General features: G+C 52.1%; 1 protein-coding gene and 1 pseudogene across 1 annotated transcript; both read right to left on the reverse strand.

Moving 5' to 3' along the window:
• Window positions 1–9,825: 9,825 nt before the first annotated feature.
• Window positions 9,826–13,531, reverse strand: LOC125119085 (tumor necrosis factor receptor superfamily member 10A-like). Its single transcript, XM_047765936.1, has 4 exons — window positions 13,512–13,531; window positions 12,862–13,038; window positions 10,944–11,019; window positions 9,826–9,893 (listed from the first exon to the last, which is right to left on the reverse strand). Exons 1-4 carry the CDS (start codon window positions 13,518–13,520, stop codon window positions 9,826–9,828), a joined length of 330 nt encoding a protein of 109 aa, XP_047621892.1. The 5' UTR covers window positions 13,521–13,531.
• Window positions 13,532–14,135: 604 nt separating this feature from the next.
• LOC125119086 (tumor necrosis factor receptor superfamily member 10B-like) lies at window positions 14,136–21,606 on the reverse strand (annotated as a pseudogene).
• Between the last annotated feature and the right edge of the window lie 1,425 nt (window positions 21,607–23,031).

A 23,031-nucleotide genomic window follows, 5' to 3' on the forward strand; every position in this document is an offset into this window, starting at 1 on the left:
TGGCAGGCATGAATCTGTTCTCCGTATCTGTGAGCTTGATTTTTTTTTTAAGTTTTCACCTATGAGAGAGATTCTATTTATTGTCTTTCTCTGCCTGACTTAGTTCACCAGCATAATGCCCTCGAGGCCTCTCCATGTGGTCAGCGACATGGCAGCATTTCCCTCTTTTGATGGCTAAATGATACTCCATGGTCTGTGTGATATATATAGGCTACATAGGACATATCATATGCGTTATATTTACTGTTACATATGATCTATATAGTAATTACACATATATAATACATATATGACATACCTACAATTTCCTTATCCGTTCACCCATCGATGGGCTTTACACGACCGTCGAATACCACCTGGCTGCTCTGGGCCCTCATTTGTGAAGGTACTGTGCTTTCAGAAGCCCAGTTGGATGTGGAACTCTCCCATTTTGAGGAAGGACACAGAGAGGAAACCGCAAGCCTGAAACTACCAGAGCGAACCACAGAGGAGGACAGCAGTGGTTGTGGCCTCTGTTCCTTCTTCTCCCGGGGCAGTGTGACTGAGTTGGGTGACCTCATGTGCCACCCAGGTACCGCTTCGGGGCGTATTTTCAGGGACAGCTTCCTCCTGGTCCTCAGCTACAGTCGAGAGCCCACTAGCCCAACGTTAGACAGAGGCTTCTCATAGGAACCTTTACGTATTATCTGATGGCTGCAGTAAGGGGCCATTTATGTTTCTACAACGGCGTTCCCCCACTGCCCCTACCCCTGGCCCTCGTGGGGCTGCCATGCGGTGAGCATCGGAAGCGCCTTTGTAGGTGCTGGGGATGTGCTCCTGCGCGCTGTTGCCTGGCTGGAGGATGCTTCTCTTCCAGCGTTTGATGCTGCGTATGATGAGAGTGACCCTCACCTCACCCCCTGGCGCTGCAAGTGACATGGGCGGCATGTGGAGAGAGACGGGATCTGACTGGAGGCATGGTGGAGGGCGGGTGTAACTGAGGGAGAGAGAGTGGCATCCTGTCCCTCTGTCCACATAATGTGACCCACCCAATCAGGGAGTGACATCCTATCACCTTAGTGTGTTCTTGGTGTGAAGCAGGTCAGAGATTCTGTCCCCACCCAGGGGTGGGATGACACAGGGCCGGACTCATGGGCAGTCATCTCAGGATGTGTTCACCTCATGGATTCTTTCAAAGTCAGAAGAAAATGTAAGGCAAAAGTCACGCGGTAAGGGACCATTAGAATATGTGCAAGAATGGGAGGGGCTCCAAACTGGAAAGCACGAGTGTGATGAGCTGGTTGCTCTTCCTAATGGGCACCGGGGTACACAGCGTGCCGAACTTTTACAATGAAAGAAGAAACCCTTCATGTTCTCCCTTAAACATACCTTTGAACGTTGTTAAAGGCTCCACAGGTTGGCAGCACAGCAATATCCCCCATTCAAAGCGGCAGCAAGGTAGGTCAGGACCAGGGCCCATAGGGCAGAGAAAAGCAAGCAGGTACAGATAGAAGAGGCCAAGTGTAAAGTTAATGGTCAGGTACGTGATTGAGTACGTTGGTGTATCTCCTTTAGACGGATGCTTTTTTTGGTTGGTTGCTTTTGGCTTTTTGCTTTTTAGGGTTGCATCTGAGGCATGTGGAGGTTCCCAGGCTAGGGGTCTAATCAGAGCTACAGCTGCGGCCTACGCCAGAGCCACAGCAACACAGGATCCAAGCTGAGTCTGAGAGCCACACCACAACTCACGGCAACGCCAGATCCTCAACCCACTGAGCAGGGCCAGAGGTCGAACCCGCATCCTCACAGATCCTAGTCGGGCTCCTTAACCGCTGAGCCACAAAGGGAACTCCCCAAATTGATACACAAATTTCAGGACACTTCTTTCCTTGGGAAAAAGTAAGTGGAAGTCATTATAATGATAGCAACAACTGAACGCTCAAGACAGCAGTGGGCACAGGAAGAGGTTTTCCCAGCGAACCCCCAGGAGCCAGGTGATGCAGGTCCCTGCTTTCTGCGGAAGACCAGGACATGCAGGATGGAGGTGAGCTTTGCCTGGCCCAACGTCTTCCTTCCAGGGATCCACTCTTCCTATGGTGATGACCTTCCTTTCCCGGGGATACCCTGCTCTCTCTGTGGATGAGAACACTCTGCCGGGGTCTGTCCTCATCCACCTGCGTGACGCTGTCAACAGTTCTGTGCAGACCTGCCTCTGTCCCAGCCCCAGCATGACCCCCGCCGGCTTGGAACCCCAGCCCTGGCCCAACCTTGTGTGGGGACTCCTGGAACCAGTCTCCTGGGGATACCGAGGGATGACTGTGCTTGCGAAATGCTCTCTTTTTTTTTCCTTTTGTCTTTTTGCTATTTCTTTGGGCCGTTCCCATGGCATATGGAGGTTCCCAGGCTAGGGGTTGAATCGGAGCTGTAGCCACTGGCCTACGCCAGAGCCACAGCAACGCGGGATCCGAGCCGCGTCTGCAACCTACACCACAGCTCACAGCAATGCCGGATCATTAACACACTGAGCAAGGGCAGGGACCGAACCCGCAACCGCATGGTTCCTAGTCGGATTCGTTAACCACTGCGCCACGACGGGAACACCGAAATGCTCTCTTTAGAAGTTCATTGGATACGTACAATAACTCATTTTCTGCCAGATTACTTTTTAAACCTTAAGGTAGATTTAATAACAATTTCAATGATTTGGGGGGGGAGGGGAGAGGAAGCTTATGAAACAATTCGAAATTCTGCCTGGGTAAAATTATCAGTTTTGAAAAAGTAAGGAAAACGTATTTGCTCTGTTACGTATTAAAATATATTAGAAACACTGGGAAGAGTGTATTACATAGTATGTCTTTTGTGTCAAAACCTATAGCTATGCCGATGCATATATACATGGCATATACATAAAGATTTTGGCAAACGATCATGAGACATTCTCTCCCAATGTGCTTTATGGACCAGAGCACATCTGAGCTGAACCTTAAAGGATAGAAGAAGCCTTTCAAGTGGCAGAGCGAGAACATTTTTGGCCAGGAGTCCACAGAGGAGGATTAAAAGAGCCTTGTTCATTTGAGGATAGCGAATGATTCAAGTATGGGCCGAGGGTGAGTTTTCTGGAGTTCTCCTAGGGAATCAGGATTGTCTGGGACAGATTTTGACCTGCTGTGGGAGAGAAACCACTGTGAACACAGAGGGAAGGTGATGGGGGGAGCAGGAGTCAGAGATGCAGGGGAGGAGGCTGTCATCAGCCACCCAGTTGGCTGGGTCCTCTGACTAGTCTTCTGCAGCTCCGATTAGACCCCTAGCCTGGGAACCTCCATATGCTGCACGCGCAGCCCCAAAATGACAAGGAAAAAAAAAAAGAAAAAAGATTCTGAGTACAAATGACGTCTGAATGGCGGTTGTCCTTTATGGGGGTTGCAGTGAAACTGGCCCTCAAATTACTTTGTAAATCGATTTGCGCTGAATGTGAGGGCGACTGAGTGCTAAGGAAGGATTTAGGGAGACACCAGGGACACACATCACCAAAGCCTTATCTTTGTCTCCTCCAGATGAAGAGGAGAGGACTCCACGACCCCCAAGTAGAGATACAGAGTGTCAATGCCAGCCCAACACTCTTCATGAGGAAGGTATCCCGACGTTCTGCCAGAAGCGCAGCCCTGGGTGCGATACGGGAGCCTTGGGGGTTCCCAACCCACAGGAGACCTGAGTTTCTTTGTGCTCTTTCTCTGCCCTCTTCCTATGGAACCCCTACTCCCCTCCAAGCTTCCCTGTACCAGTGGGGTCTCCTGAGGCTACAGAGGCCCCTCCTTGTCCATCTGCTTCCTGGTTCCCACACCTTGGGGCACAACAGGCTGCCGTTGAGGCCCATGATCCTGTCAGTGGCCCACAGAAAGTTTTCAAACATCTTGAAATCATCAAATATCTGCATCGAGTTCGGCCTCAGCCTCAGTTGTATTCATTTTTATACTTATTGAGTCCTGAATGTATTATACCTAAGAAATACATCTTTGGAGTTCCTGTCGTGGCGCAGTGGTTAACACATCTGACTAGGAACCATGAGGTTGCAGGTTCCATCCCTGGCCTTGCTCAGTGGGTTAAGGATCTGGTGTTGCCGTGAGCCGTGGTGTAGGTTGCAGACGCAGCTCGGATCCCGCGTTGCTGTGGCTCTGGCATGGGCTGGATTAGACCCCTAGCCTGGGAACCTCCGTATGCCACGGGAGCGGCCCTAGAAAAGGCAAAAAGACCAAAAAAAAAAAAAAGATGCATTTTTAATATTTTGTCAGCCAGAAGGGGCCTAGAGAGACAAATTGTTATTACAACAGACAAAAGTCACGATGAGGCCATGTGTGTGTGCCTTCAAGGTTCTTCTCTTAAAGTCCTGACCCAACTCAGCTGGCATCCTATTCGGCCCTTGTTGCCCCAAGAGACTACAGATAATAAGTGCTGCAGAGGATGTGGAGAAAAGGGAACTCTCTTACACTGTTGGTGGGAATGTGCTGTGGGGCAAACACTGTTGCAAACAGCATGGAGGCTCCTTAAAAAACTGAAAATAGAACTACCGTACAATCCAGCAATCCCACTCCAGGGCGTCTTATCCAGAGAAAACCACTATTTGAAAAGATACGTGCTACTTGGGATGAATTTTTTGCCTTTCCTACTCTTGCTTTTTCTTTATGAAATGGGCCTAATAACATTTTTCAGATTTGCTTAAAGTTTAAGCTTTCTGAGCAAAGGTTGCAGGCAACTCTGTTTAAAGGCTGTTTGCGTGGGAAACACGCCTTAGAAGGTCGAGGTTGGATACTGCTCCGTAGGGATGGAGAGGCTGTCCCCGCCCCATTAGAGCCAGGATATCCTCACATCCTAGGCTTATTTCCCCCTGAAGAGACACTGCTTCTCTTTCACAGGGAGATGCATGTTTCTCACTGAAGAGGAGAGCAGGGCCGATGTGCCAACCACCTATTAAAGCTCTGAGCCTCATGCTATGGGACCCCTCTCCAGCAGCACACTCCACTGCATGTGCAGATACACCTGCCTCTACCCCCTCACCCCATGGGGAACTCAGGCTTGAGTGACCGAGGCTAAGTTTTCTTAGCAACTAAACAATCTGACCCCTGATCCAGAGATGATGGTGATGGTGTGTATATAGTCTGTTAGCATGTGTGTGTGTGTGTGTGTGTGTGTGTGTGTGTGTATACATATGCATGTAGACACATACAGGCTACCCGGGTCAACACACGCACGCACGCGCGCGCGCACAGACACACACACACACACACACACACACACACGGGCTCCTGTCTATAACTGTGGCAAAGGAGCTTATTAACTTACAGGTAGGATCTCAGACGTGTCAGCGCGTCGGAGAAAATATTGACCAAAGGAATAGGCGGAAGTAACGGGCTGTCTCTCTCCAGACCAGGGGAGAAGGGTGGTGACTTCCGTCACCCGGGCCGGCTCTCCCAGGCTCTCCCTGCTTGCCTGTTCTCATGAAGTGAGCTGCTGTGTGGTGTGCAGCCCACAGCACAAGGACTGAGGGGGGCCCCTTGCCGTCTTCCCCCAAGAACGGAATCCAGCCTCCGCCTTGGATGTGAGCTGGGAAGCATGTCCCTTCCTGCACAGGCCAGTCTCGTGAGACCCCGAGTTAGAGAACTCAACCCCTCTGGGCCTGGATTGCTGGTCCACAGAAATGGGGAGGTAATAAAGGCTGTGGCTGTAAGGCCCTACGCTTCAGGGTAACTTCTGCTAGTACAGGCTCCAACGTACCCTGTACGTCTGCTCAGACTCGTCACAAGTGGGCTGAAACACAGCCTGCTGACCGCTGATCCTGCCCCGACTCTCCCTCCTGCCCTAACACCCTCACCTCCCCAACCCCGAGTCGCCACTAAAATCTTGACAGACGCAGAAACAGATGGAGGCCCCGTCAGACGGCCCAGTCCAAGGACCATTCGGTTGATTTGACACAGGGGCCTCATACAGGAAACAGTTCTTTTTAAGAATTGATTGGGGGAGTTCCCATCGTGGCACAGCAGAAACGAATCTGACTGGGAACCATGAGGTTGTGGTTCCATCTCTAGCCTTGCTCAGCGGGTTGAGGATTCGGCCTTGTCATGAGCTGTGGTGTAGGTCACAGACGTGGCCTGCATCCCGTGTTGCTGTGGCTGTGGTGTAGGGTGGCAGCTGTGGCTCTGATTCGACCCCTGGCCTGGGAACTTCCAAGTGCCTCAGGTGCGGCCCTAAGGGGCAACAAAAAAATGACATGAAATGAAATGAAATTAATTTTGACTGCAACTTCACCTCTTACTCCTGATTTGTGATCTAAAACCTTTTTCTTCCTAATCCTGGTGTAATATGTGATGACTCTTGGTCAGGGCCAGGAGCAGGTGGGGTCCCAAGAGGGTGTGCAGCTCTGCAGCCAGCACCTTTGCTCCGGGGAAGGGAACAGGCGTGGGACCACAGAACCTCCAGGTGGGTGGGAGGGCCAGAGCCTACAGTCCAGGGGAGGGGACCTGGGTCTCTATGAGGTTGCAGTGCAGAGCCACCTGGCCCACTGATGAGGGTGCAGAGGGGCCAGCAGAGAGGGAAGGGGAAGGTGGCCCTGGAGTTCCAGGAGGCCCACAGGTGAGAGGGTCACAGAGGGCCCCCCTCCTCAGGGACCCACCTCATCCCAAGGGCTCTGTCAGAGCCAGTGCGCATCTCATCTCGTGAGAGCCCTGCAGGCCCAGGTGTGACCTAGAGACAGCACCTGGGGGGGCTGTGGGGGGGCCGGGCCAGGCGCAGGTCTCTCTGCCAGGGGAAGGGCAGGGAGGGGAGGGAGGGGGGGAGCGGGGGCCGGATTCCAGGGGGAAATCCAGAGTCAGAGCAGAAGAAACCCCTGCGGGCCGAGCTCGAGGCATAAAGAAGGAAGGAGCAGGTCACGGCAAGAAACATGCCCTGCACCCTTGTCCCTCCGAGCTGCTCCCAAGAGGACGGGAAGATGGTCAAGAAACACACACACACCTTTGTAAATACAGAATTGCATGTTTAATTTGGTCACAAATTCATAAGGACGTGGTATTTTGTGCCCAGGGGCTTTTCTTTCATTGTCTAATGTTTCCAATAAATTCCTAAAAGGGATCCTCCCACCGAGAGGAAACATGAACAGAACCCAACTTTTAAATAAAACTTTTAAATAAAACTTCCCGTGCACTGACACGAAGCAATAAAGGAAACAACTTCATATCTCTTGAAGGTTTTCACTGGTAAAAGACACAATAAATATGTGAATAAGTGAAAACGTATGACAAACACTCATAAGACTAATACTTTAGAAGGGCCCTCACAGAAATCCTCTGAGAGAAGGGCCAGATATCTGGAAAGAAGGGGCCAGATGGCTTGCTTATAACAGCAGGACCACGGGGGTCAGCCCTTCCACAAACACTCCAGTTTGACTCCAGACACCATCCCCTGAACGTGCCTAAATGTCAGGCAATTCCATCTTTGGCCACCTCAGCTTTGGGGAAGGCAACACACAGAGTCCTGAGACGGAAAAGACCAGAACTCCTGAGTGTTCCTTCCTCCATAAGATGATCCTGCAATAATGGGACTCCTACAAAGAAGGGTTTTAATGGAAGCCTTTTTTAAAACCAACAACAACAACAAAAGCAATGAAAGGACAGAACCCTAAACACCGCCATTTTAGGCCAATTCCTACAGTACTTAGGCAATTGGCATGTCTGTGTGAGTCTTTTTTGCAGGAGGCCAAAGCTTACGAAGAGGTTGAGATGCCTCGAGTAGCCCACGCAGACCGCAAAAGGCAGTCTCAGGCTCAGATCAGAGCACCCGGACTGCGAGTGCCCATCTAGTGCTGAGTCAGCCAACATGGAACACAGTCCACGACCATCAACTGCACTTCCTCCCTGAGACCATGGCAGACACTGGGCCCAGATCCCTCCCCTCCCTCCCAGGAACCCAGAGGGAGCCGAAGGTTCACTACCAAGATCAGACCAAGGTTCACTAACACGATCAGACCAAGGGTCACTACCAAGATCAGACCAAGGGTCACTACCAAGATCAGACCAAGGTTCACTAACAAGATGAGACCAAGGGTCACTAACAAGATCAGACCAAGGGTCACTACCCAAGATTCAGACCAAGGGTGACTAACAAGATCAGACCAAGGGTGACTAACAAGATCAGACCAAGGGTGACTAACAAGATCAGACCAAGGGTCACTACCAAGATCAGACCAAGGTTCTCTACCAAGATCAGACCAAGGGTCACTACCAAGATCAGACCAAGGGTGACTAACAAGATCAGGACCCAAGGGTCACTACCAAGATCAGACCAAGGGTCACTACCAAGATCAGGACCAAGGGTGACTAACAAGATCAGACCCAAGGGTCACTACCAAGATACAGACCAAGGGTCACTACCAAGATCAGACCAAGGGTGGACTAACAAGATCAGACCAAGGGTCACTACCAAGATCAGACCAAGGTTCTCTACCAAGATCAGACCAAGGGTCCATAACAAGATCAGGACCAAGGGTTACTACCAGATCAGACACCAAGGGTCACTAACAAGATCAGACCAAGGTTCTCTACCCCAAGATCAGGACCAAGGTTTCCACTAACAAGATCTACAGATCAGACCAAGGGTGACTAACAAGATCAGACCAAGGGTCACTAACAAGATCAGACCAAGGGTCACTAACAAGATCAGACGCAAGACGCCGATGTCACTTGACATCTGCATCGAACCTGCATCCCCACCCTCAGCACCGAGGTTCCAACGAAGAACGGGCGGAGGCCCACGCCTGACAGCCCCAGCTCACAGGACCCCAGACACAGGGCTGTGCAGGGCTGCCACGTCTCGTCACGCTCTGCTGACTGGTAAAACACCCACCGGTAAATAAAAGAAAGAGTCACACACCTCTGAGACTTTCAGGTATAAAAGCGTGTGGGCACCCTAGAGGTCACCAGGTATCAAGAGTGCGAGGGCTGCCTTTGAAGGAGAGCGGACTCCTCCAGGGCTCTCCCAGTGCGGGTGGTGGGCTCTTTTCTGCCATTACTTGTGACACCCAATCGTTTGGGCTTAGCACCTCTCAAAAAGGCAACCCATGTAAACAATCCAGTGTTATTTCACAGAATTTTTTCTAGGCTACTATAAATATATATAAAAAACATAGAAGCAGGAGTTCCCTTTGCGGCTCAGTGGTTCATGAACCTGACTTAGGATCCATGAGGGTTGCGGGTTCGACCCCCGGCCTCACTCAGTGGGTTAAGGGATCCGGCGCTGCCGTGAGCTGTGTGTAGGTCGCAGACGCAGCTCAGATCCCAAGTGGCTGTGGCTCTGGCGTAGGCCAGCGGCCACAGCTCCGATTCGACCCCTAGCCTGGGAACCTCCATAGGCCGCAGGTGCGGCCCTAAGACAGCAAACACACCGCAAAAAACCATAAAAGCAAGAAAGTCATACAACAAACAACATTACAAGATTACACCCCTCTCCCCAACAAAAAATAGATTCTATTGTAATACGTGAGAGGTAAAAAGTGCAAGTCCATTTGGATAAAAAACGAGAGTCCAGAACTGGAAGATGAGGTCCTCAAACACTCAGGACACAGCAGCACCAGCTTCACCTTCTTGAAGACGAACTTTCCGGAGCCCACCAGCGTTGTCCTCAATTTTCTCCTTTGCGTGTCTCTGCCCCAGTGCCTGCTAAGGCATCGAGGAGGTCGTTGGACTGAGGCCTCCCGCCCTTTTGCGGCGGACCCAGTCTCCCGCATCTCATACAAGGCAATCCCCGGTGTTCTGGGCACGATCTCTGCTCTGCATGGATCTCATTTTGGGGTGAGGCCCATCTTCCTCATGAGTTTTGTCCCAGGCAATCATAAGGCACGATGGTGGAAAAGTCATCAAAGAACTGCCTCAAGCCTAGGTTGGGGAAAGTCACAGAGAGAAGGTTGGGACCAGCTTCAGAAAGGGCGAGGACCCTCGGGCAGGCCTGGACCCCAGGGCGGGACCTGAGAGCTCCCCCTGCTGAGGCAGCTGCTGCTCTGCATCCCTGACCCTTGCTTCCCACCCTACAGAGAAATCAGGCCACACGCCGCCTGGGCCCCCTATGTCCCCAGCCCACTGTAGGGAGTCAAGGTCACCAGAGATCCTGTCCTAAGTGAGGGAGAAGGGCCCCCCGGGGAGGGGAAATGGACGTCATGGAGGGAGAAGGCAGCAGTGGTAGGAGACAGAGGGGGCCACCCGCCCCTCTCAGGAGACTCAGGGTGGCACCGCCCCTCTCGTGAGCCTCAGGGCCCCCAGCTGCCACCCTCGGCACTGGGGACCCAGCAAGGCCTGGAGGGTGGAAGGTCTCTGGCTTCACACTCAGCTCGGCCTCCCTGAGCTGGATGGGGACAAACAGACGCTAACGTGTGAAGTGGAGCCGAGGCCGCCCGCCTCGTGGGACTGTACTGGGGATGCAGGGCAAGCGTGTGCAACGCAGTGCACACCACCGTGCATAGGTACCTAAGGTGGCCGCTGAATAGAGTTCATATTCTCTAACAGCTACGCTGGAAAACGTAAAATGTTCACAAGTTATACTAATTTCCATAAAATAGGGCACGGACTCACTACATTCCAAAATGTTCATCTCAAAATGTAATAACGGTCAAAAATTGTTGATGGGACCTATTACATTCCTGTGTTCTACCAATTCTTTGAGATACGGGGTCGAGTTCTAACACAGCTCATCCAATTTGGCCACAGGTCAGCTGCCCCACAGCCTCCTGGGGCCAGTGGGTGCCCTGCTGGACGGCACAGCCCCTGAGGGGCCTCAGAGTGGGCAGACCTGGCTCTGAGGCCTTTGGAGTCTGGATGGCCCAGGCACAAGCCATCCCCGCTCTCAGCTGCCCTCACAGCTGTGGGGACGCAGTGAAGACACTGTCGCGCGTCCCTCCACTCCTAGTCCACGGTCCAGGGACAAACACTCACATTCTGTGGGGTCTTCACCGTCTGCAGGAACCAGTGGCCCTCTGCGCACCCGAGACCCTTCAGCTGCTGCCGGTTCCTGTGAAACGCAGTGGAGAAAGGTCTCGGTCTTCGTCAGGGGTCCCGGATTCGCTGAGTGACCCGGGCAGCCACCTGTCCTCCCGGGTCTCTACAGAGACGGAGAGCAACCTGCCACCCTGAGCAGCTCCCAGGCTCGTGTGCTCGTGGAGGGACAGGCTCCCTGCGGTAGGGCTCACCTCCTACGTGTCTGCTCCAGCCTCGACGACCTCATGCGGCCGAGCCGCCGTCCCTCAATCAGGACAGGGACCGTTCCCACCGCCACGCAGTCCCTTCTGCCCCTTCTAGTCCTTTCCCACCCACCGCCTCGGGAGACAGGCACTCCCTCCCAGCTTGACGTGACTCAGATGAAGACTATTTACAAGGGCACTTGGCAAAGTCTAAAGGAGAGGGTTACTCCATGCATGTGCGGCTGCTTTGATCAACAATACTGTACCATATCGGTAGTCTAAAGAAGGGCATGAAATGATCACACATTCCCCACGGACGCTGAAAAATCACTTGGCAAATTTAAATGCCGATTCTGTGTTTTAAAAACACCTCAGGAGTTCCCGTCGTGGCGCAGCAGAAACAAATCCGGCTAGGTAGGAACCATGACGCAGTGGGTTCAATCCCTGGCCTTGCTCAGAGGGTTAAGGATCTGGCGTGGCGGTGGTGTAGCCTGGCGCTCCAGCTCCAGTTAGACCCCTAGCCTGGGAACCTCCATATGCCTAGGGTGTGGCCCTAGAAAAGACAAGCAAACAAACAAACAAAAAAACACCTCAGAACAGGAGCCTAGACTCATAGTGACAAGATTGCACATCTCAAAAAGAGCCAGTATCATTCTTAGGGGCCACACTGGAGGCCTCCCCAACAAGTCCAGTCAAGACCAAAAAACACCCCACTGCGCTAAGCATCAATGGAAGCAACAGTGCAGTTATTTGAAATTCGTCAAAACAATGTAAGCGCTAAGCAAACATCGTTCTGAACTTCTGGTCTCGGCAGCTGTAAGCACAACAAAAACAATTCAGATCTTTAAAGGGAGCAGACAAAACAGTCATTATTTTATATATGATTATAGCCTTACAAAACTTTGAGGGTTCCACAATGCCACGGCTATTGCTACTACTGCTACTACTACGAATGTGATTGTACGATTGTACGGATGGATGACTTTAAACTTGTAGCAGACATGGAGTTCCCGTCGTGGCGCAGTGGTTAACGAATCCACTAGGAACCATGAGGTTGCGGGTTCGGTCCCTGCCCTTGCTCAGTGAGTTAAGGATCTGGCGTTGCCGTGAGCTGTGGTGTAGGTTGCAGACGCGGCTCGGATCCCGCGTTGCTGTGGCTCTGGTGTAGGCCGGTGGCTACAGCTCCGATTCGACCCCTAGCCTGGGAACCTCCATGTGCCGCAGGAGCGGCCCAAGAAATAGCAAAAAGCCAAAAAAAAATAAATAAATAAAAAAATAAAATTGTAGCAGACAATAAATTACATAGAGACTTACAAGAGATGGATAAACATACAAGGTAACAGAACACGGGTGATACAAAGATACAGCCTCCACAAGAAACAGGCGACATTTACCAAAGAAAAATACACATCTAGGTGAGGTATAGAAACCCCTTGACTTGAAATGCTAGCTCTTTTCATAAGAGAAATACAGACTATCTATTTAGAAATATCTGGGAGGTCCCATCGTGGGAACAAGACAGAGGATAAGTAGCCTAAGAGCTCCCCCTCCATGACCCTGACGGCCCTCCTTCACCCCTTCCCCATGGGATAGGAGACGGGGGACCAGCATCAGCCTTTCCCTGTGTCCCCCACAGGCCCGGGCAAGGCGAAGGGCGAGGGCATCACACTCACCAGTAGATGGTCTGCTTCCCCTGAGGACTGTACTCCCGTTGGCTCCACCTGCTCAGGGTCTTCTACCTCCTGATCAGAGACTGGAGAGGACAGGCAGTCTCTATTGACCAGGGTGTCGTTGCGGGCATTGTCCAGAGCCTCCGGCCCTCTTGAGGGATGTGGTCGCCAGAAAAGGACCTTGGGAGGGCAAAGAGCTGACTCAGGAGTCCATACCTACAGATCCTCGCAGCAGCTGGGGGGACACGGAGGGTTCTGCCTCCCTACTTACTCCCATGCTGTGCCCCCAGCTGGGTACAGACTCAGCACATCCATGGCCCTGCCGATGGCCCCAGGACCCTGGTGCTGTGCTAAGGGGGGGCTCAGCACCCCTGCTGGACAACCCCCAGCCCCAGGGTCCATCTAGGGTTAGGAGGTGAGGGTGTCTTACAAGCAGTAAGAAGCACAGCGCTAGCCCTGCCAACCGGCCTTAGGGCTGCTCTCAACAGACCAATGGCGCCCCTACAAGTCAGCCCAGAGCCCCCACCCCACTTGACAGAGCCAGGGACCATAGCACAGGCAAACTGGGCACTGTGTCCACCCGGGGCCCTGGGGTGGGTGGGAAGCCCTTGCTGAGGGCCTGATGCCACCAGGTCCTGGAGAAACCAACTCACCTTGTCCATGAATTTGCGGTGCAGTCACAACCTGGAAGAGAAGCAGCAGCCGCTTGAGCAGCGGGGAGAGTCCCCTTACAGCACCTCCCTGCCCAGGGACAGGACAGATACTGAACAAGGAGCCCCAGGCCTGGGGACAAGGACGGGCCCATTCCAACTCGGGGGAACCCTCAGGGACGGAGAAGAGATGGGGGGAAATGAAGTAAAAGGAAACACACATAAAATCTCTGCTGGGTTCTGCGGTATAAACCCTCCTGACTCTTGTCACCCAAGCGAGGTGCGGACCACCTCTCTGCCGCGGCTGGGGGCCCTGAAGGCATGAAGAGCTGACCTGGCCCCTTTCTCCGTGGCCATGGGGACCAGGGGACCATCCGCTGAGATGTGGGACTGAGGGGATCCTGGCCCTCGTAGGAGCAGGTGAGGTGGGAGGTGCAGAGGGATCCTGGGGACCAAGATCAGAGCCAGGCCAGGGGACCAGGAAGACTGGGGAGATGGAGGAGGGGCCCGTGCCTCCCCCTTCCATCCTGGTACCTCACCTTGAACTTTGTACTTGCAGAGCCAGCATGCGATCACCACCACAAAAAAAAGCTGAAGAAGAAAATTGCTTCTGGAACACCATTTTAAATTCCCTGAGGAGGGAGAGGATGCGGTGGGCGGTTGCAGGTTCGTGGTCACTGGCTCTCCAGGATCCAGGGCCTCCCCACTGGCCCGGGTACCTGACTCTTGAGGCACACACTTGAGGTCACTCGAGGGGGTACACGGCGTGGCCATGACCATCCCATCAGGGCACCTGGGTACAGACACAGGGGATCCATCAGGGAAAGCTGGCCAGATGAGGAGAAAGAGAGGAAGCACCTCCCGCCCAGCGTCCCTGACAGGACAGTGGCGGAGGAACAGGCTCTCCTGTCCGCAGGGCCGGGTCCCCTCACCCGCCTTGTTGGCTGCGAGAAGGATCAGAGCTTGGGCACTTCAGCCCCCAGGGCTCCTGCGGAGTGTTCAGAGCTGCCCCTTCCTCAGGCGCTGGGCCTTCTCTGCAAGGCCTGCCCTGGGCCTCCCTGGCTGCAGCGGGAGCCCGGGGGAGGGGGAACCTCATCCAGGTCAAGGGTCAGAAGGGCTCGGGCACAAGCTGAGCCTCCCCCGCCAGTCGCCCTTTCATACAAGGACCCTCTGGTCCTCCACCTGCTGACTCTGCCTACCAGCCACAGCCCACACTGGGGAGCGCCAGAGCAGAGCGCAGGACTGCTGGCCCCTGAGTCCCCAAAGAGGGAAGATTCGCGTCTTCTTGGGGAACAAGGGCTGGGGGTGAGGCCCGCTGGGGCTCAGAGCTTCACAGGAAGGAACCTGAAGGAGCCGCGTGCCCCATCTCCTTAGGACTCGCCTGGGGCACCTTTGTGTTCGTGGGCCCTTTCCTGCCCCCAAACGAGGAAAAATCCCTTTGTGCGACGGCATTGTCACAGACGAATGCGAGCTTGGCTGCATTCTACTCATTTTCTTCCCTCTGCTATCAAAAGAAGCTACAGCTTCTCCTGGGCCACGGACAGTGTGGGGAACCTTAGCAGTGAGCCGGCTGCAGGGGAAGGGTGCTGAGGAGGTCTGGGAAGGCGCGGGGGCAGGGAGGGGCTGCCTGCAGGCGGGCGGCCCCCCCCCGGGCGGGCGCAGGGAAGGCCTGGGGCGGGAGGGGGCTCTGGGATAGTTCCCTTGAGCTGCTGGAAACCGCCTGGGCTCCTGCGTCTCACCTGGTGCGGCACTTCTGGCAGAACTCGGGGGAGTTTTCGTCACGGAAAGTTCCAGGCTTGCACTCACACCGTGTGTCCGCAGTTGCTGTGCAAGGGGTCTTCTCTTCTTCGCCTGAAGACAAAGGATCAGGTTTGGGGATTTGCGTCCCTCGAGTGACTCTCAACCCTTCTTCGCCACCCAGACCCCCACACGCTCAGGATTGGGAAGAAAAGGGTTTTCAGTCACACATCAGGAGCAAGCTATGGGGTAAGGTGGGGTGTAATCTGAGACGCCCTGGATGGCGAGGCACACCTACCTGGGTCAGGGCTCAACACCTAGTCCTCAGGGCAAGGCCAGAGGACCTCAGGTCCTGAAGGCCGAGAGAGGCTGAGCTCAGGAGGGGAGGAGGGGAGGAAGACCTAGCTGGGCTGGAAATCGGCTTTCTGCCTCCCTGACCCATTCAACCCCATCTCATCATCACCCAGCACCCTCACTGAAGGCATGGGGGACCACGGGTCCTGTACCTGATTTGCAAACCGTGCAGCGTAAGCAAGAGAGAGCTGTTGGAAACACTGGTGTAATCCACTCCGTCTGTGCAGCGGACACACTCTCCACTGGCTTCCTCCACATGGAACCCTGAAAAGGAAGGGAAAAGCTGGAGAGGAAGTCCCCACAGGATTCCCAGAGGCTGGCGGTGTGGCCAGGATGCCTCTTTCACCCATCAGGACTCCACACAGGGAACCCTTCTTGACTGGCCTCAATCTTTTTTTTTTTTTTTTTTTGGTCTTTGTAGAGCCACACCCTCAGCATGTGGAGGTTCCCAGGCTAGGGGTCCAATCGGAGCTGCAGCCGCCGGCCTACACCGCAGCCACAGCCACGCCAGATCTGAGCCGTGTCTGCAACCTACACCACAGCTCACGGCAACGCCAGATCCTTAACCCACTGAGCAGGGCCAGGGTTCGAAGCTGCATCCTCATGGGTCCTCGTCAGATTCGTTTCCACGAAGCAGCGCCGGACTTGGCCTCAATCTTTTGAGTTGACATCTACCACATACCTTAGACCAGTACTGCCAACAGCAATACACTGACGAGCCACACGTGAAAGTCATAGCCACAGGTGGCACATTAAAGAGTAGCAAGAAAGAGGTCAACCTAATTTTAACAATGTTTTTTTAAGCTCAGAAGTTCCAACAGAGTGTCCCTTCAAATGTAATCCATATAAAACATGGAGGTTTTTACTGCGGTTAATGCCTTACAAAAAACAAAACCCCTGCTCCCTTCACAGCGCTCAGGGTCTGTGATCAGCCCCTGCCTGCCCTTGTGTCCTCTTTACCCTCCACTTACACCAGCTGCCCCCTAGTTTTGCTTAAACAAGCCCCGCCCTGCCCCCTGGGGGCCATCTCAGGAGCACTCCACAGTGGCTCTCTGCATGGAAGTCGCCATCCCCAGGAGGCCTCACTAACTCTGTCTCTGCGCCCCCTCCCCCCCGGCCCCATCACTCAGGTATCCTCGGGGTTCCTATTGCATCTCTCTCACTATCATGAGCATCCCTCTGTCTGGGGCCCACGCTCATGCCCTCCCAGCACAGTGCCTGGCCCAAAGAAGACGTCCATTAAACACCTGCAGAGATCTGAAAACCAAAAGGACATGGAGACAAGGGTGGGGTAAGGGCTGGAGATCAGTCTTCGGATGTACCTGCTGGACACTCCCAGGGGCTGCGACTCCCTGCCTCTGGGGCAGCGATTTGCTGGTAAAATCGTCCCTGCTCTGTGGGCATGCCTGAGGCAGCTGTGACCTATGAGGACAAAGCAGGGACAGGCGTGAGTGGCTTCCAGACTCTTGTCCTCCTAGGATCCATCCCACAGTCCCTTGACCACCGCCCACAAAATGAAACAGAACTGGAACCTTTCTTCCAGCTCCAAACTCTCCTTTTTTTTCTATGCAGGTTTGTCCCCTGGTCTTTGGTGCTAGCAAGTACCTGAACACTGAACTTTTTTTCCCCCGGTACGCTTTTCTCTTAGAGTAAAAGAAAATCCGTTTATTCCAGAAAGTATAGACAAAAAAGTTTCGATAAGAATACAGAAACCACAGGTATCCCTTTGATTGGAGAAAACAGCCCCTGTCTTGCTGTCTTTAGTTCTTCTATTTGACCGCACGCGCGAATACCCTCCCTCAGCCTCCCCCCACCCCTGCCACACACACGCATGCGCACACGTTTACAGATGAGGGTTATAGCAGACGTGCACTTTTTCAAAGTCGTGATCCAGAAGCACACTTTACGGAACTTCCGGTTTTAACCTGAGCGGCTGTCACCAAGAGGAGCCTGTCAGTGTCCCACAAAATACCAAAGAGTCACAAAAAGAGGAACTAGAACCCCAGGGTTTGGGGCGAAGGTCTCTGGGCTAAAAAGGACAAAATGGGGCTAGCTGGCCAAAGCTGAGTGGACTCTGAGGCTTCGATGAGGACGAGCGTGTTCTGATGCTGAAAGCTGTGCTGTGGGTTTGGGGGGAGGCTGTCCTCGTTTGTGGGAAAGACACGCACGCAAGTACTCGGTCATGGCGTCTATCATGTCAGGAGCTATTTCCCAAATGATTCGAAAGAAGAAAAAGGTTTTTGTATCGTTTTTGCAACTTTGCTTTAACCTGGGAGGGATTTGAAGGAGAAAGTGAAATGAAGGGGAAAAAAAAGAAAAAGCTAAAATGGCAACAGCTTATGTGGAACCCAGTTCAACCTGCCTGACTTTAAACAAGATAAAAAGACAGCCCATCTTCGGAGTTCCCGTAGTGGCTCAGTGGTTGATGAATCCAACTAGGAGCCATGAGGGTGCAGGTGCCATCCCTGGCCTTGCTCAGTGGGTTAAGGATCTGCGTTGCTGTGGCTCTGGGTGGGCCGGTGGCTACAGCTCCGATGAGACCCCTAGCCTGGGAACCTCCATGCGCAGGGCGCCAGGCAGCAGCAGAGCAGAGAAAAGGCGAAAAGAAAGACAGAAAGAAAGAAAGAAGAAGAAAGAAAGACAGAAAAGAAAGACAGAAAGAAAGAAGAAAGAAAAGAAAGAAAAAGAAAGAAAGAAAGAAAGAAAGAAAGAAAGAAGAAAAAGAAAGACAGAAAGAAAGACAGAAAGACAGAAAGAAAGAAGACAGAAAGAAAGAAGAAAAGACAGAAAGAAAGAAAGACAGAAAGTAAGACAAAGAGAAAGAAAGACAGTCAGAAAGAAACAGACAGACAGACAGAAAGAAAGAAAGAGACAGCCTCTTCTCATAAAAGCCTGTCAAGTATTTGCGGGACAGCTAAGCTCATGTGTGTTCCCTAAGTTGTCCTGTCCCCAGGCTGGGCCTCCTCTGAATCCTTTGGAATCTCCTTTTCCTGACCTCACAGGCCTATTCACTCCTGTCTTCCCTGGTTCTCCTCTCATACACTCTCTCCCTCAACGTGTTACTGTGAATCTTTCCAGGCATCCACAAAGTCTTAAAGACCTGTACCGTGAACTCCCATTCACTCACCACCTACATTCTAATTTTGCCATATTTGCTTCATCACATATTTCTTTCTCTATCCATCCCTCTGTCCATTCTCCCAAGTGCCTTATTTTTATGTGAAATTCAGATGTCTTCAACTCTTAAAACTTCAGCATTATGTGGGTAACCAGAGCGCAATACTTCCTTCCAGGGTTTTCAGTTGTAAGATTTACAAAAGAAGGAAATGCACAGCTCTAAAGGGTGCCATTCAAAGCTTTAGGAAAATGCCGACACTCGTGAAACTCCCATCCTCCTCTAACTAGAGGATGGGAGATTCACATTACTGCAGAACATTCCCTCGCACCCTTTCCTAGGTTAACCTAATCTCCTGTGTGACTGGGGGAGGAAGTGGCTTTTTTAGATGGAGGAAGTTGCCATCTACCCTGATGTAATGAGAGGCTTTATGGTGGAAAGGGGTTAAATGTTGTCAAATGCGTTTTCTGCACCTGTTAAGCTGTTCATATAGTTTTCCTTCTTTGCAGTGTTAATATAGCGGAAAATCATTGACTCATTTTCAGATGTTAATCCAACACATATTCATGCGATTAACCCCACTTGGTCAGGATAGGTTTTCTTCTCTAAACATCCCCGAATTGAGGTTGCTGTTTGTTTTGTTAAGGCATTTTTTGGCTTTTCTTTTTAGGAAGATAATTGAAAAGCATTTTTCTTCTTTTCAAATGCTTTTGTCATGTTTAGGTACTGAATCTCTTCTAGCCTTATACACTACTGAAGAACTCCTACGTTTTCAAAGACATTTGTAGAAGATTTTTCTTTCAGTTCTTTCACTGTTTGTATATTTTGCCCTCACCCCTGCTGCCTCATCTAGGGTCTCCTGGTCTTCCACTCCCAGTCTCAGTAATCTCATAGATCCTTGAAAACCCTCCTGGCCCTGAGGAATCAACCCACAGCGCTGTGGTGCCCCATTTTTACTTCTCAGGCTAGAGAGGAATTCAAGTTCAGGGTAGCAAGGGTGTAGGGAAACAGGCCCACTTGTGGACTCTTGGTGTGAGTTAAAATGGTCCAGCCTTCTTTTGGAGGCAGCTTATTGTTATCTAAATAAAAGTGTAAACTTATCTAGCCTACTGTCACAGCAACCCCACTTCGAAGGCGATACCCCATAGACAGGGCAGATGGCCACAAGAATACGTGACAGTGAGTGCCCTACAGGGGCCCAGAACCACTCTTCAGCAGTGTTCAGCATGGATCCCACCTATTTCAAACTACTAGTCAAGAAACGAATTCTGAACCATGGACTTGGAGAGCAGCCTTGTGGCTGCCAAGGGGGAGGGGGAGGGAGTAGGATGGACTGGGAATCTGGGGTTAGTAGATGCAAACTATTGCCTTTAGAAGGGAAAAGCAATGAGATCCTGCTCTATAGCAATGGGAACCAGAGCTAGTCACTGGCGACAGAGCATGATGGAGGGAAATGTGAGAAAAAGAAGGTATAGATCTATGGGTGACTGGGTCACTTTACAGTAGCTAACTGGCAGAACACTACTATAATGGAAAAAAGTAAAAATCGCTTAAAAATAAATTTAAAAAATAAATAAGTCTGTATTTTCTTTGTGAGTTCAAAATGTTCTTTCTTTTCTGATTTTAGCAGTAATTTGTTCAATGAAAACAGACGTTTTCATGATTCCTATAACCCTGTTTGGCCCTTAATTTTTTTTTTTTTTAAACATGTAAGAAACTTCGAAAAGCACCTCAAGGAGTTCCCACCAGGGCGCAGCGGGATCCCCTGCGTCTTGGGACTCGGGTTCGTGGGTTCCTTCCCGGACACAGTGGGTTGAAGATCCCGCGTTACTGCAACTGCGGCGTGGTTTGCAGTTGCGGCTGGGGATCTGATCCCTGGCCCGGGAACTCCCTATGCCACGGGGAGCCAAAAAAAAAAAAAAGAAGAAAGGAAGGAAGGAAGGAAGGAAGGAAGGAAGAAAGGAAGGAAGGAAGGAAGGAAGGAAGGAAGGAAGGAAGGAAGGAAGGAAGAAAGGAAGGAAGAAAGGAAGGAAGGAAGAAAGAAAAAGAAAAGAAAAAGAAAAAAGAAAAAAAAGCCACAACCTGAGAAAATGGGAGTGTGCACATTTTTTCCCATAGTAAGTATCTTGAGGATGAACACCAATAGTGATAAATCCTACACGGAGCCTCCAAACCACCTCCTAGAGGAAGTGGTGAGAATCTGGTCCGGGTCGTGAGACGATTTATGGTTTCTACCCAGCACTCAGACATTGCCGCAAGCAGCAAGTAACTTTAAAGATCGTTTCCAACTTTGACGATCCTTTCAGGGTAAAGGATATTCCAACGGAGCTTAAGGCCACGGTGGGGGGAGGGGCCAGGGACCTCCCTAGTTAATCTATTTAAAAAGGGCACCTTTTAGAATTTAAACCGAGAGAGAGCAAAATTGAGAGCGAACGAGCGAGGAGGATCCGAGAGAGGGAAGGGGAATCGAAAGGAAGTGCGACCTGTCACTCACTAGTGCCCCGCCCCGCCCCCCCCTTCTCCCGGCAAACGCAGCGCGACTTCGCGAGCGGAGACTCACAGACAGCACCAAGACGACGACGAGGAGAGCCCTGAGGTCCTGGAGCGAAGGCTGGGGGCTGGGGGCGCGCCCTGCCAGAGCGCCCGAGGCGGTGGGTGCGCTCTGTGCCCAGTTCCTCGTTCGATCGCGGTGCGGGCAGACGGCCGGTAGAGCCATCGGGGATCGACAGCGTCCTTCCTGCAGCGCCGGGTCGTACTTGCTGCCTACTGGGTGCGCGGGCAGGACGTTATGGTCTAATCACACAGCCTGCCCTTACTTTTATACGCCGAGATTGCGCCATTTGCGCGGGCGGGTGAGCCGGCGCTAGCGGTGCGGTTAACATGAACCACCTCTAGGAGTTCCGGTCGTGGCGCAGTGGTTCAGGAATCCGACGAGGAACGATGCGGTTGCGGGTTCGGTCTCTGCCCTTGCTCGGTGGGGTAACGACCCCGCGTTGCCGTGAGCTGCGGTGTAGGTCGCAGACGCGGCTCGGATCCCGCGTTGCTGTGGCTCTGGCGTAGGCTGGAGGCTACAGCTCCGATTCGACCCCTAGCCTGGGAACCTCCATAGGCCGTGGAAGCGGTCCAAGAAATAGCAAAAAAGACAAACAAACACAAACAAACAAACAAACAACAAACAAACAACATTAACCACCGCTACCTAGTCACGTGTGGCTCAGGAGAGGGGCCCGGAGTCCCTCAGAGCGAACCTGCAGGCCAAAGCGGAAATTACTGGCTCTGGCGGCCAAAGCCCTGGGGACGTGGTTTCATTCAAAGGCAGTCTGCACCTTTGGGAAGTGGGCAGAAGTGGGCACAGGGCTCCTCCCACAGGGTCTGCGATGATGCTGAGGTGACATTCAAAATCTGCTTTCCGGGGGCGCGTCCTGACCCTGCCCCTTTCCAGCGCAAATGCCCCACTAGCTCATAAACCTTGAATTACCTCCTGTCTGCTGACCGCCGCCTTCTGCCCACTCTCATCTCCACAGCCACCCCCAACCAGATCTTTTGATTTTTTTTTTCTTTTCTTTTCCTTTCTTTTCTTAAATTGCAGACCAGAATACCAACATGTCCACTGGAGAGCTCTGGGTTCTAACTGCCCCTAAGCCAGTGAATCCCTTTGTCACTTAAGGAAAGCTTTTTTTTTTTTTTTTTGGAATTAAAAAAATTTAAAATATTTACACACTGCCCCTGGACCCCTGTGGCTTGAGGCAGGTCTTCTAGTGAGAGTCAGACTAGGGGACAGGGAGTCAATGTGGTCCTATGGAGGGGAGCTGCCAGAGCGAATCCAAGGCAGATTGGATGGACTGATGCCTCAGGCTGGTGGAGGTCTCCGGGAACCCCAGCCTCACCACCTACCCTGGCATTGAGAACCAAGAGGAAGCGAGAAACATTCTCAGCAGCCAAGAGAAATCCTCCCCAGTCCGGGGCTAAAGCCCAGTCATGGCGCTCTCTCTGAGCCTGTTCACTCGCACTTCACATACAGTTCTTTTTTCTTTTCTTTTGCTTTTTGCCCCTCTTCATCATTCCTCCAACTCCCTTCCCCCCTACTTCTGGCAGGCATGAATCTGTTCTCCATATCTGTGAGCTTGATTTTTTTTTTTTAAGTTTTCACCTATGAGAGAGATTCTATTTATTGTCTTTCTCTGCCTGACTTAGTTCACCAGCATAATGCCCTCGAGGCCTCTCCATGTGGTCAGCGACATGGCAGCATTTCCCTCTTTTGATGGCTAAATGATACTCCATGGTCTGTGTGATATATATAGGCTACATAGGACATAT

The sequence above is a fragment of the Phacochoerus africanus genome, unplaced genomic scaffold (genome assembly GCF_016906955.1).
Source record: "Phacochoerus africanus isolate WHEZ1 unplaced genomic scaffold, ROS_Pafr_v1 Scaffold_112, whole genome shotgun sequence".
Classification (NCBI taxonomy): Eukaryota; Metazoa; Chordata; class Mammalia; order Artiodactyla; family Suidae; genus Phacochoerus; species Phacochoerus africanus.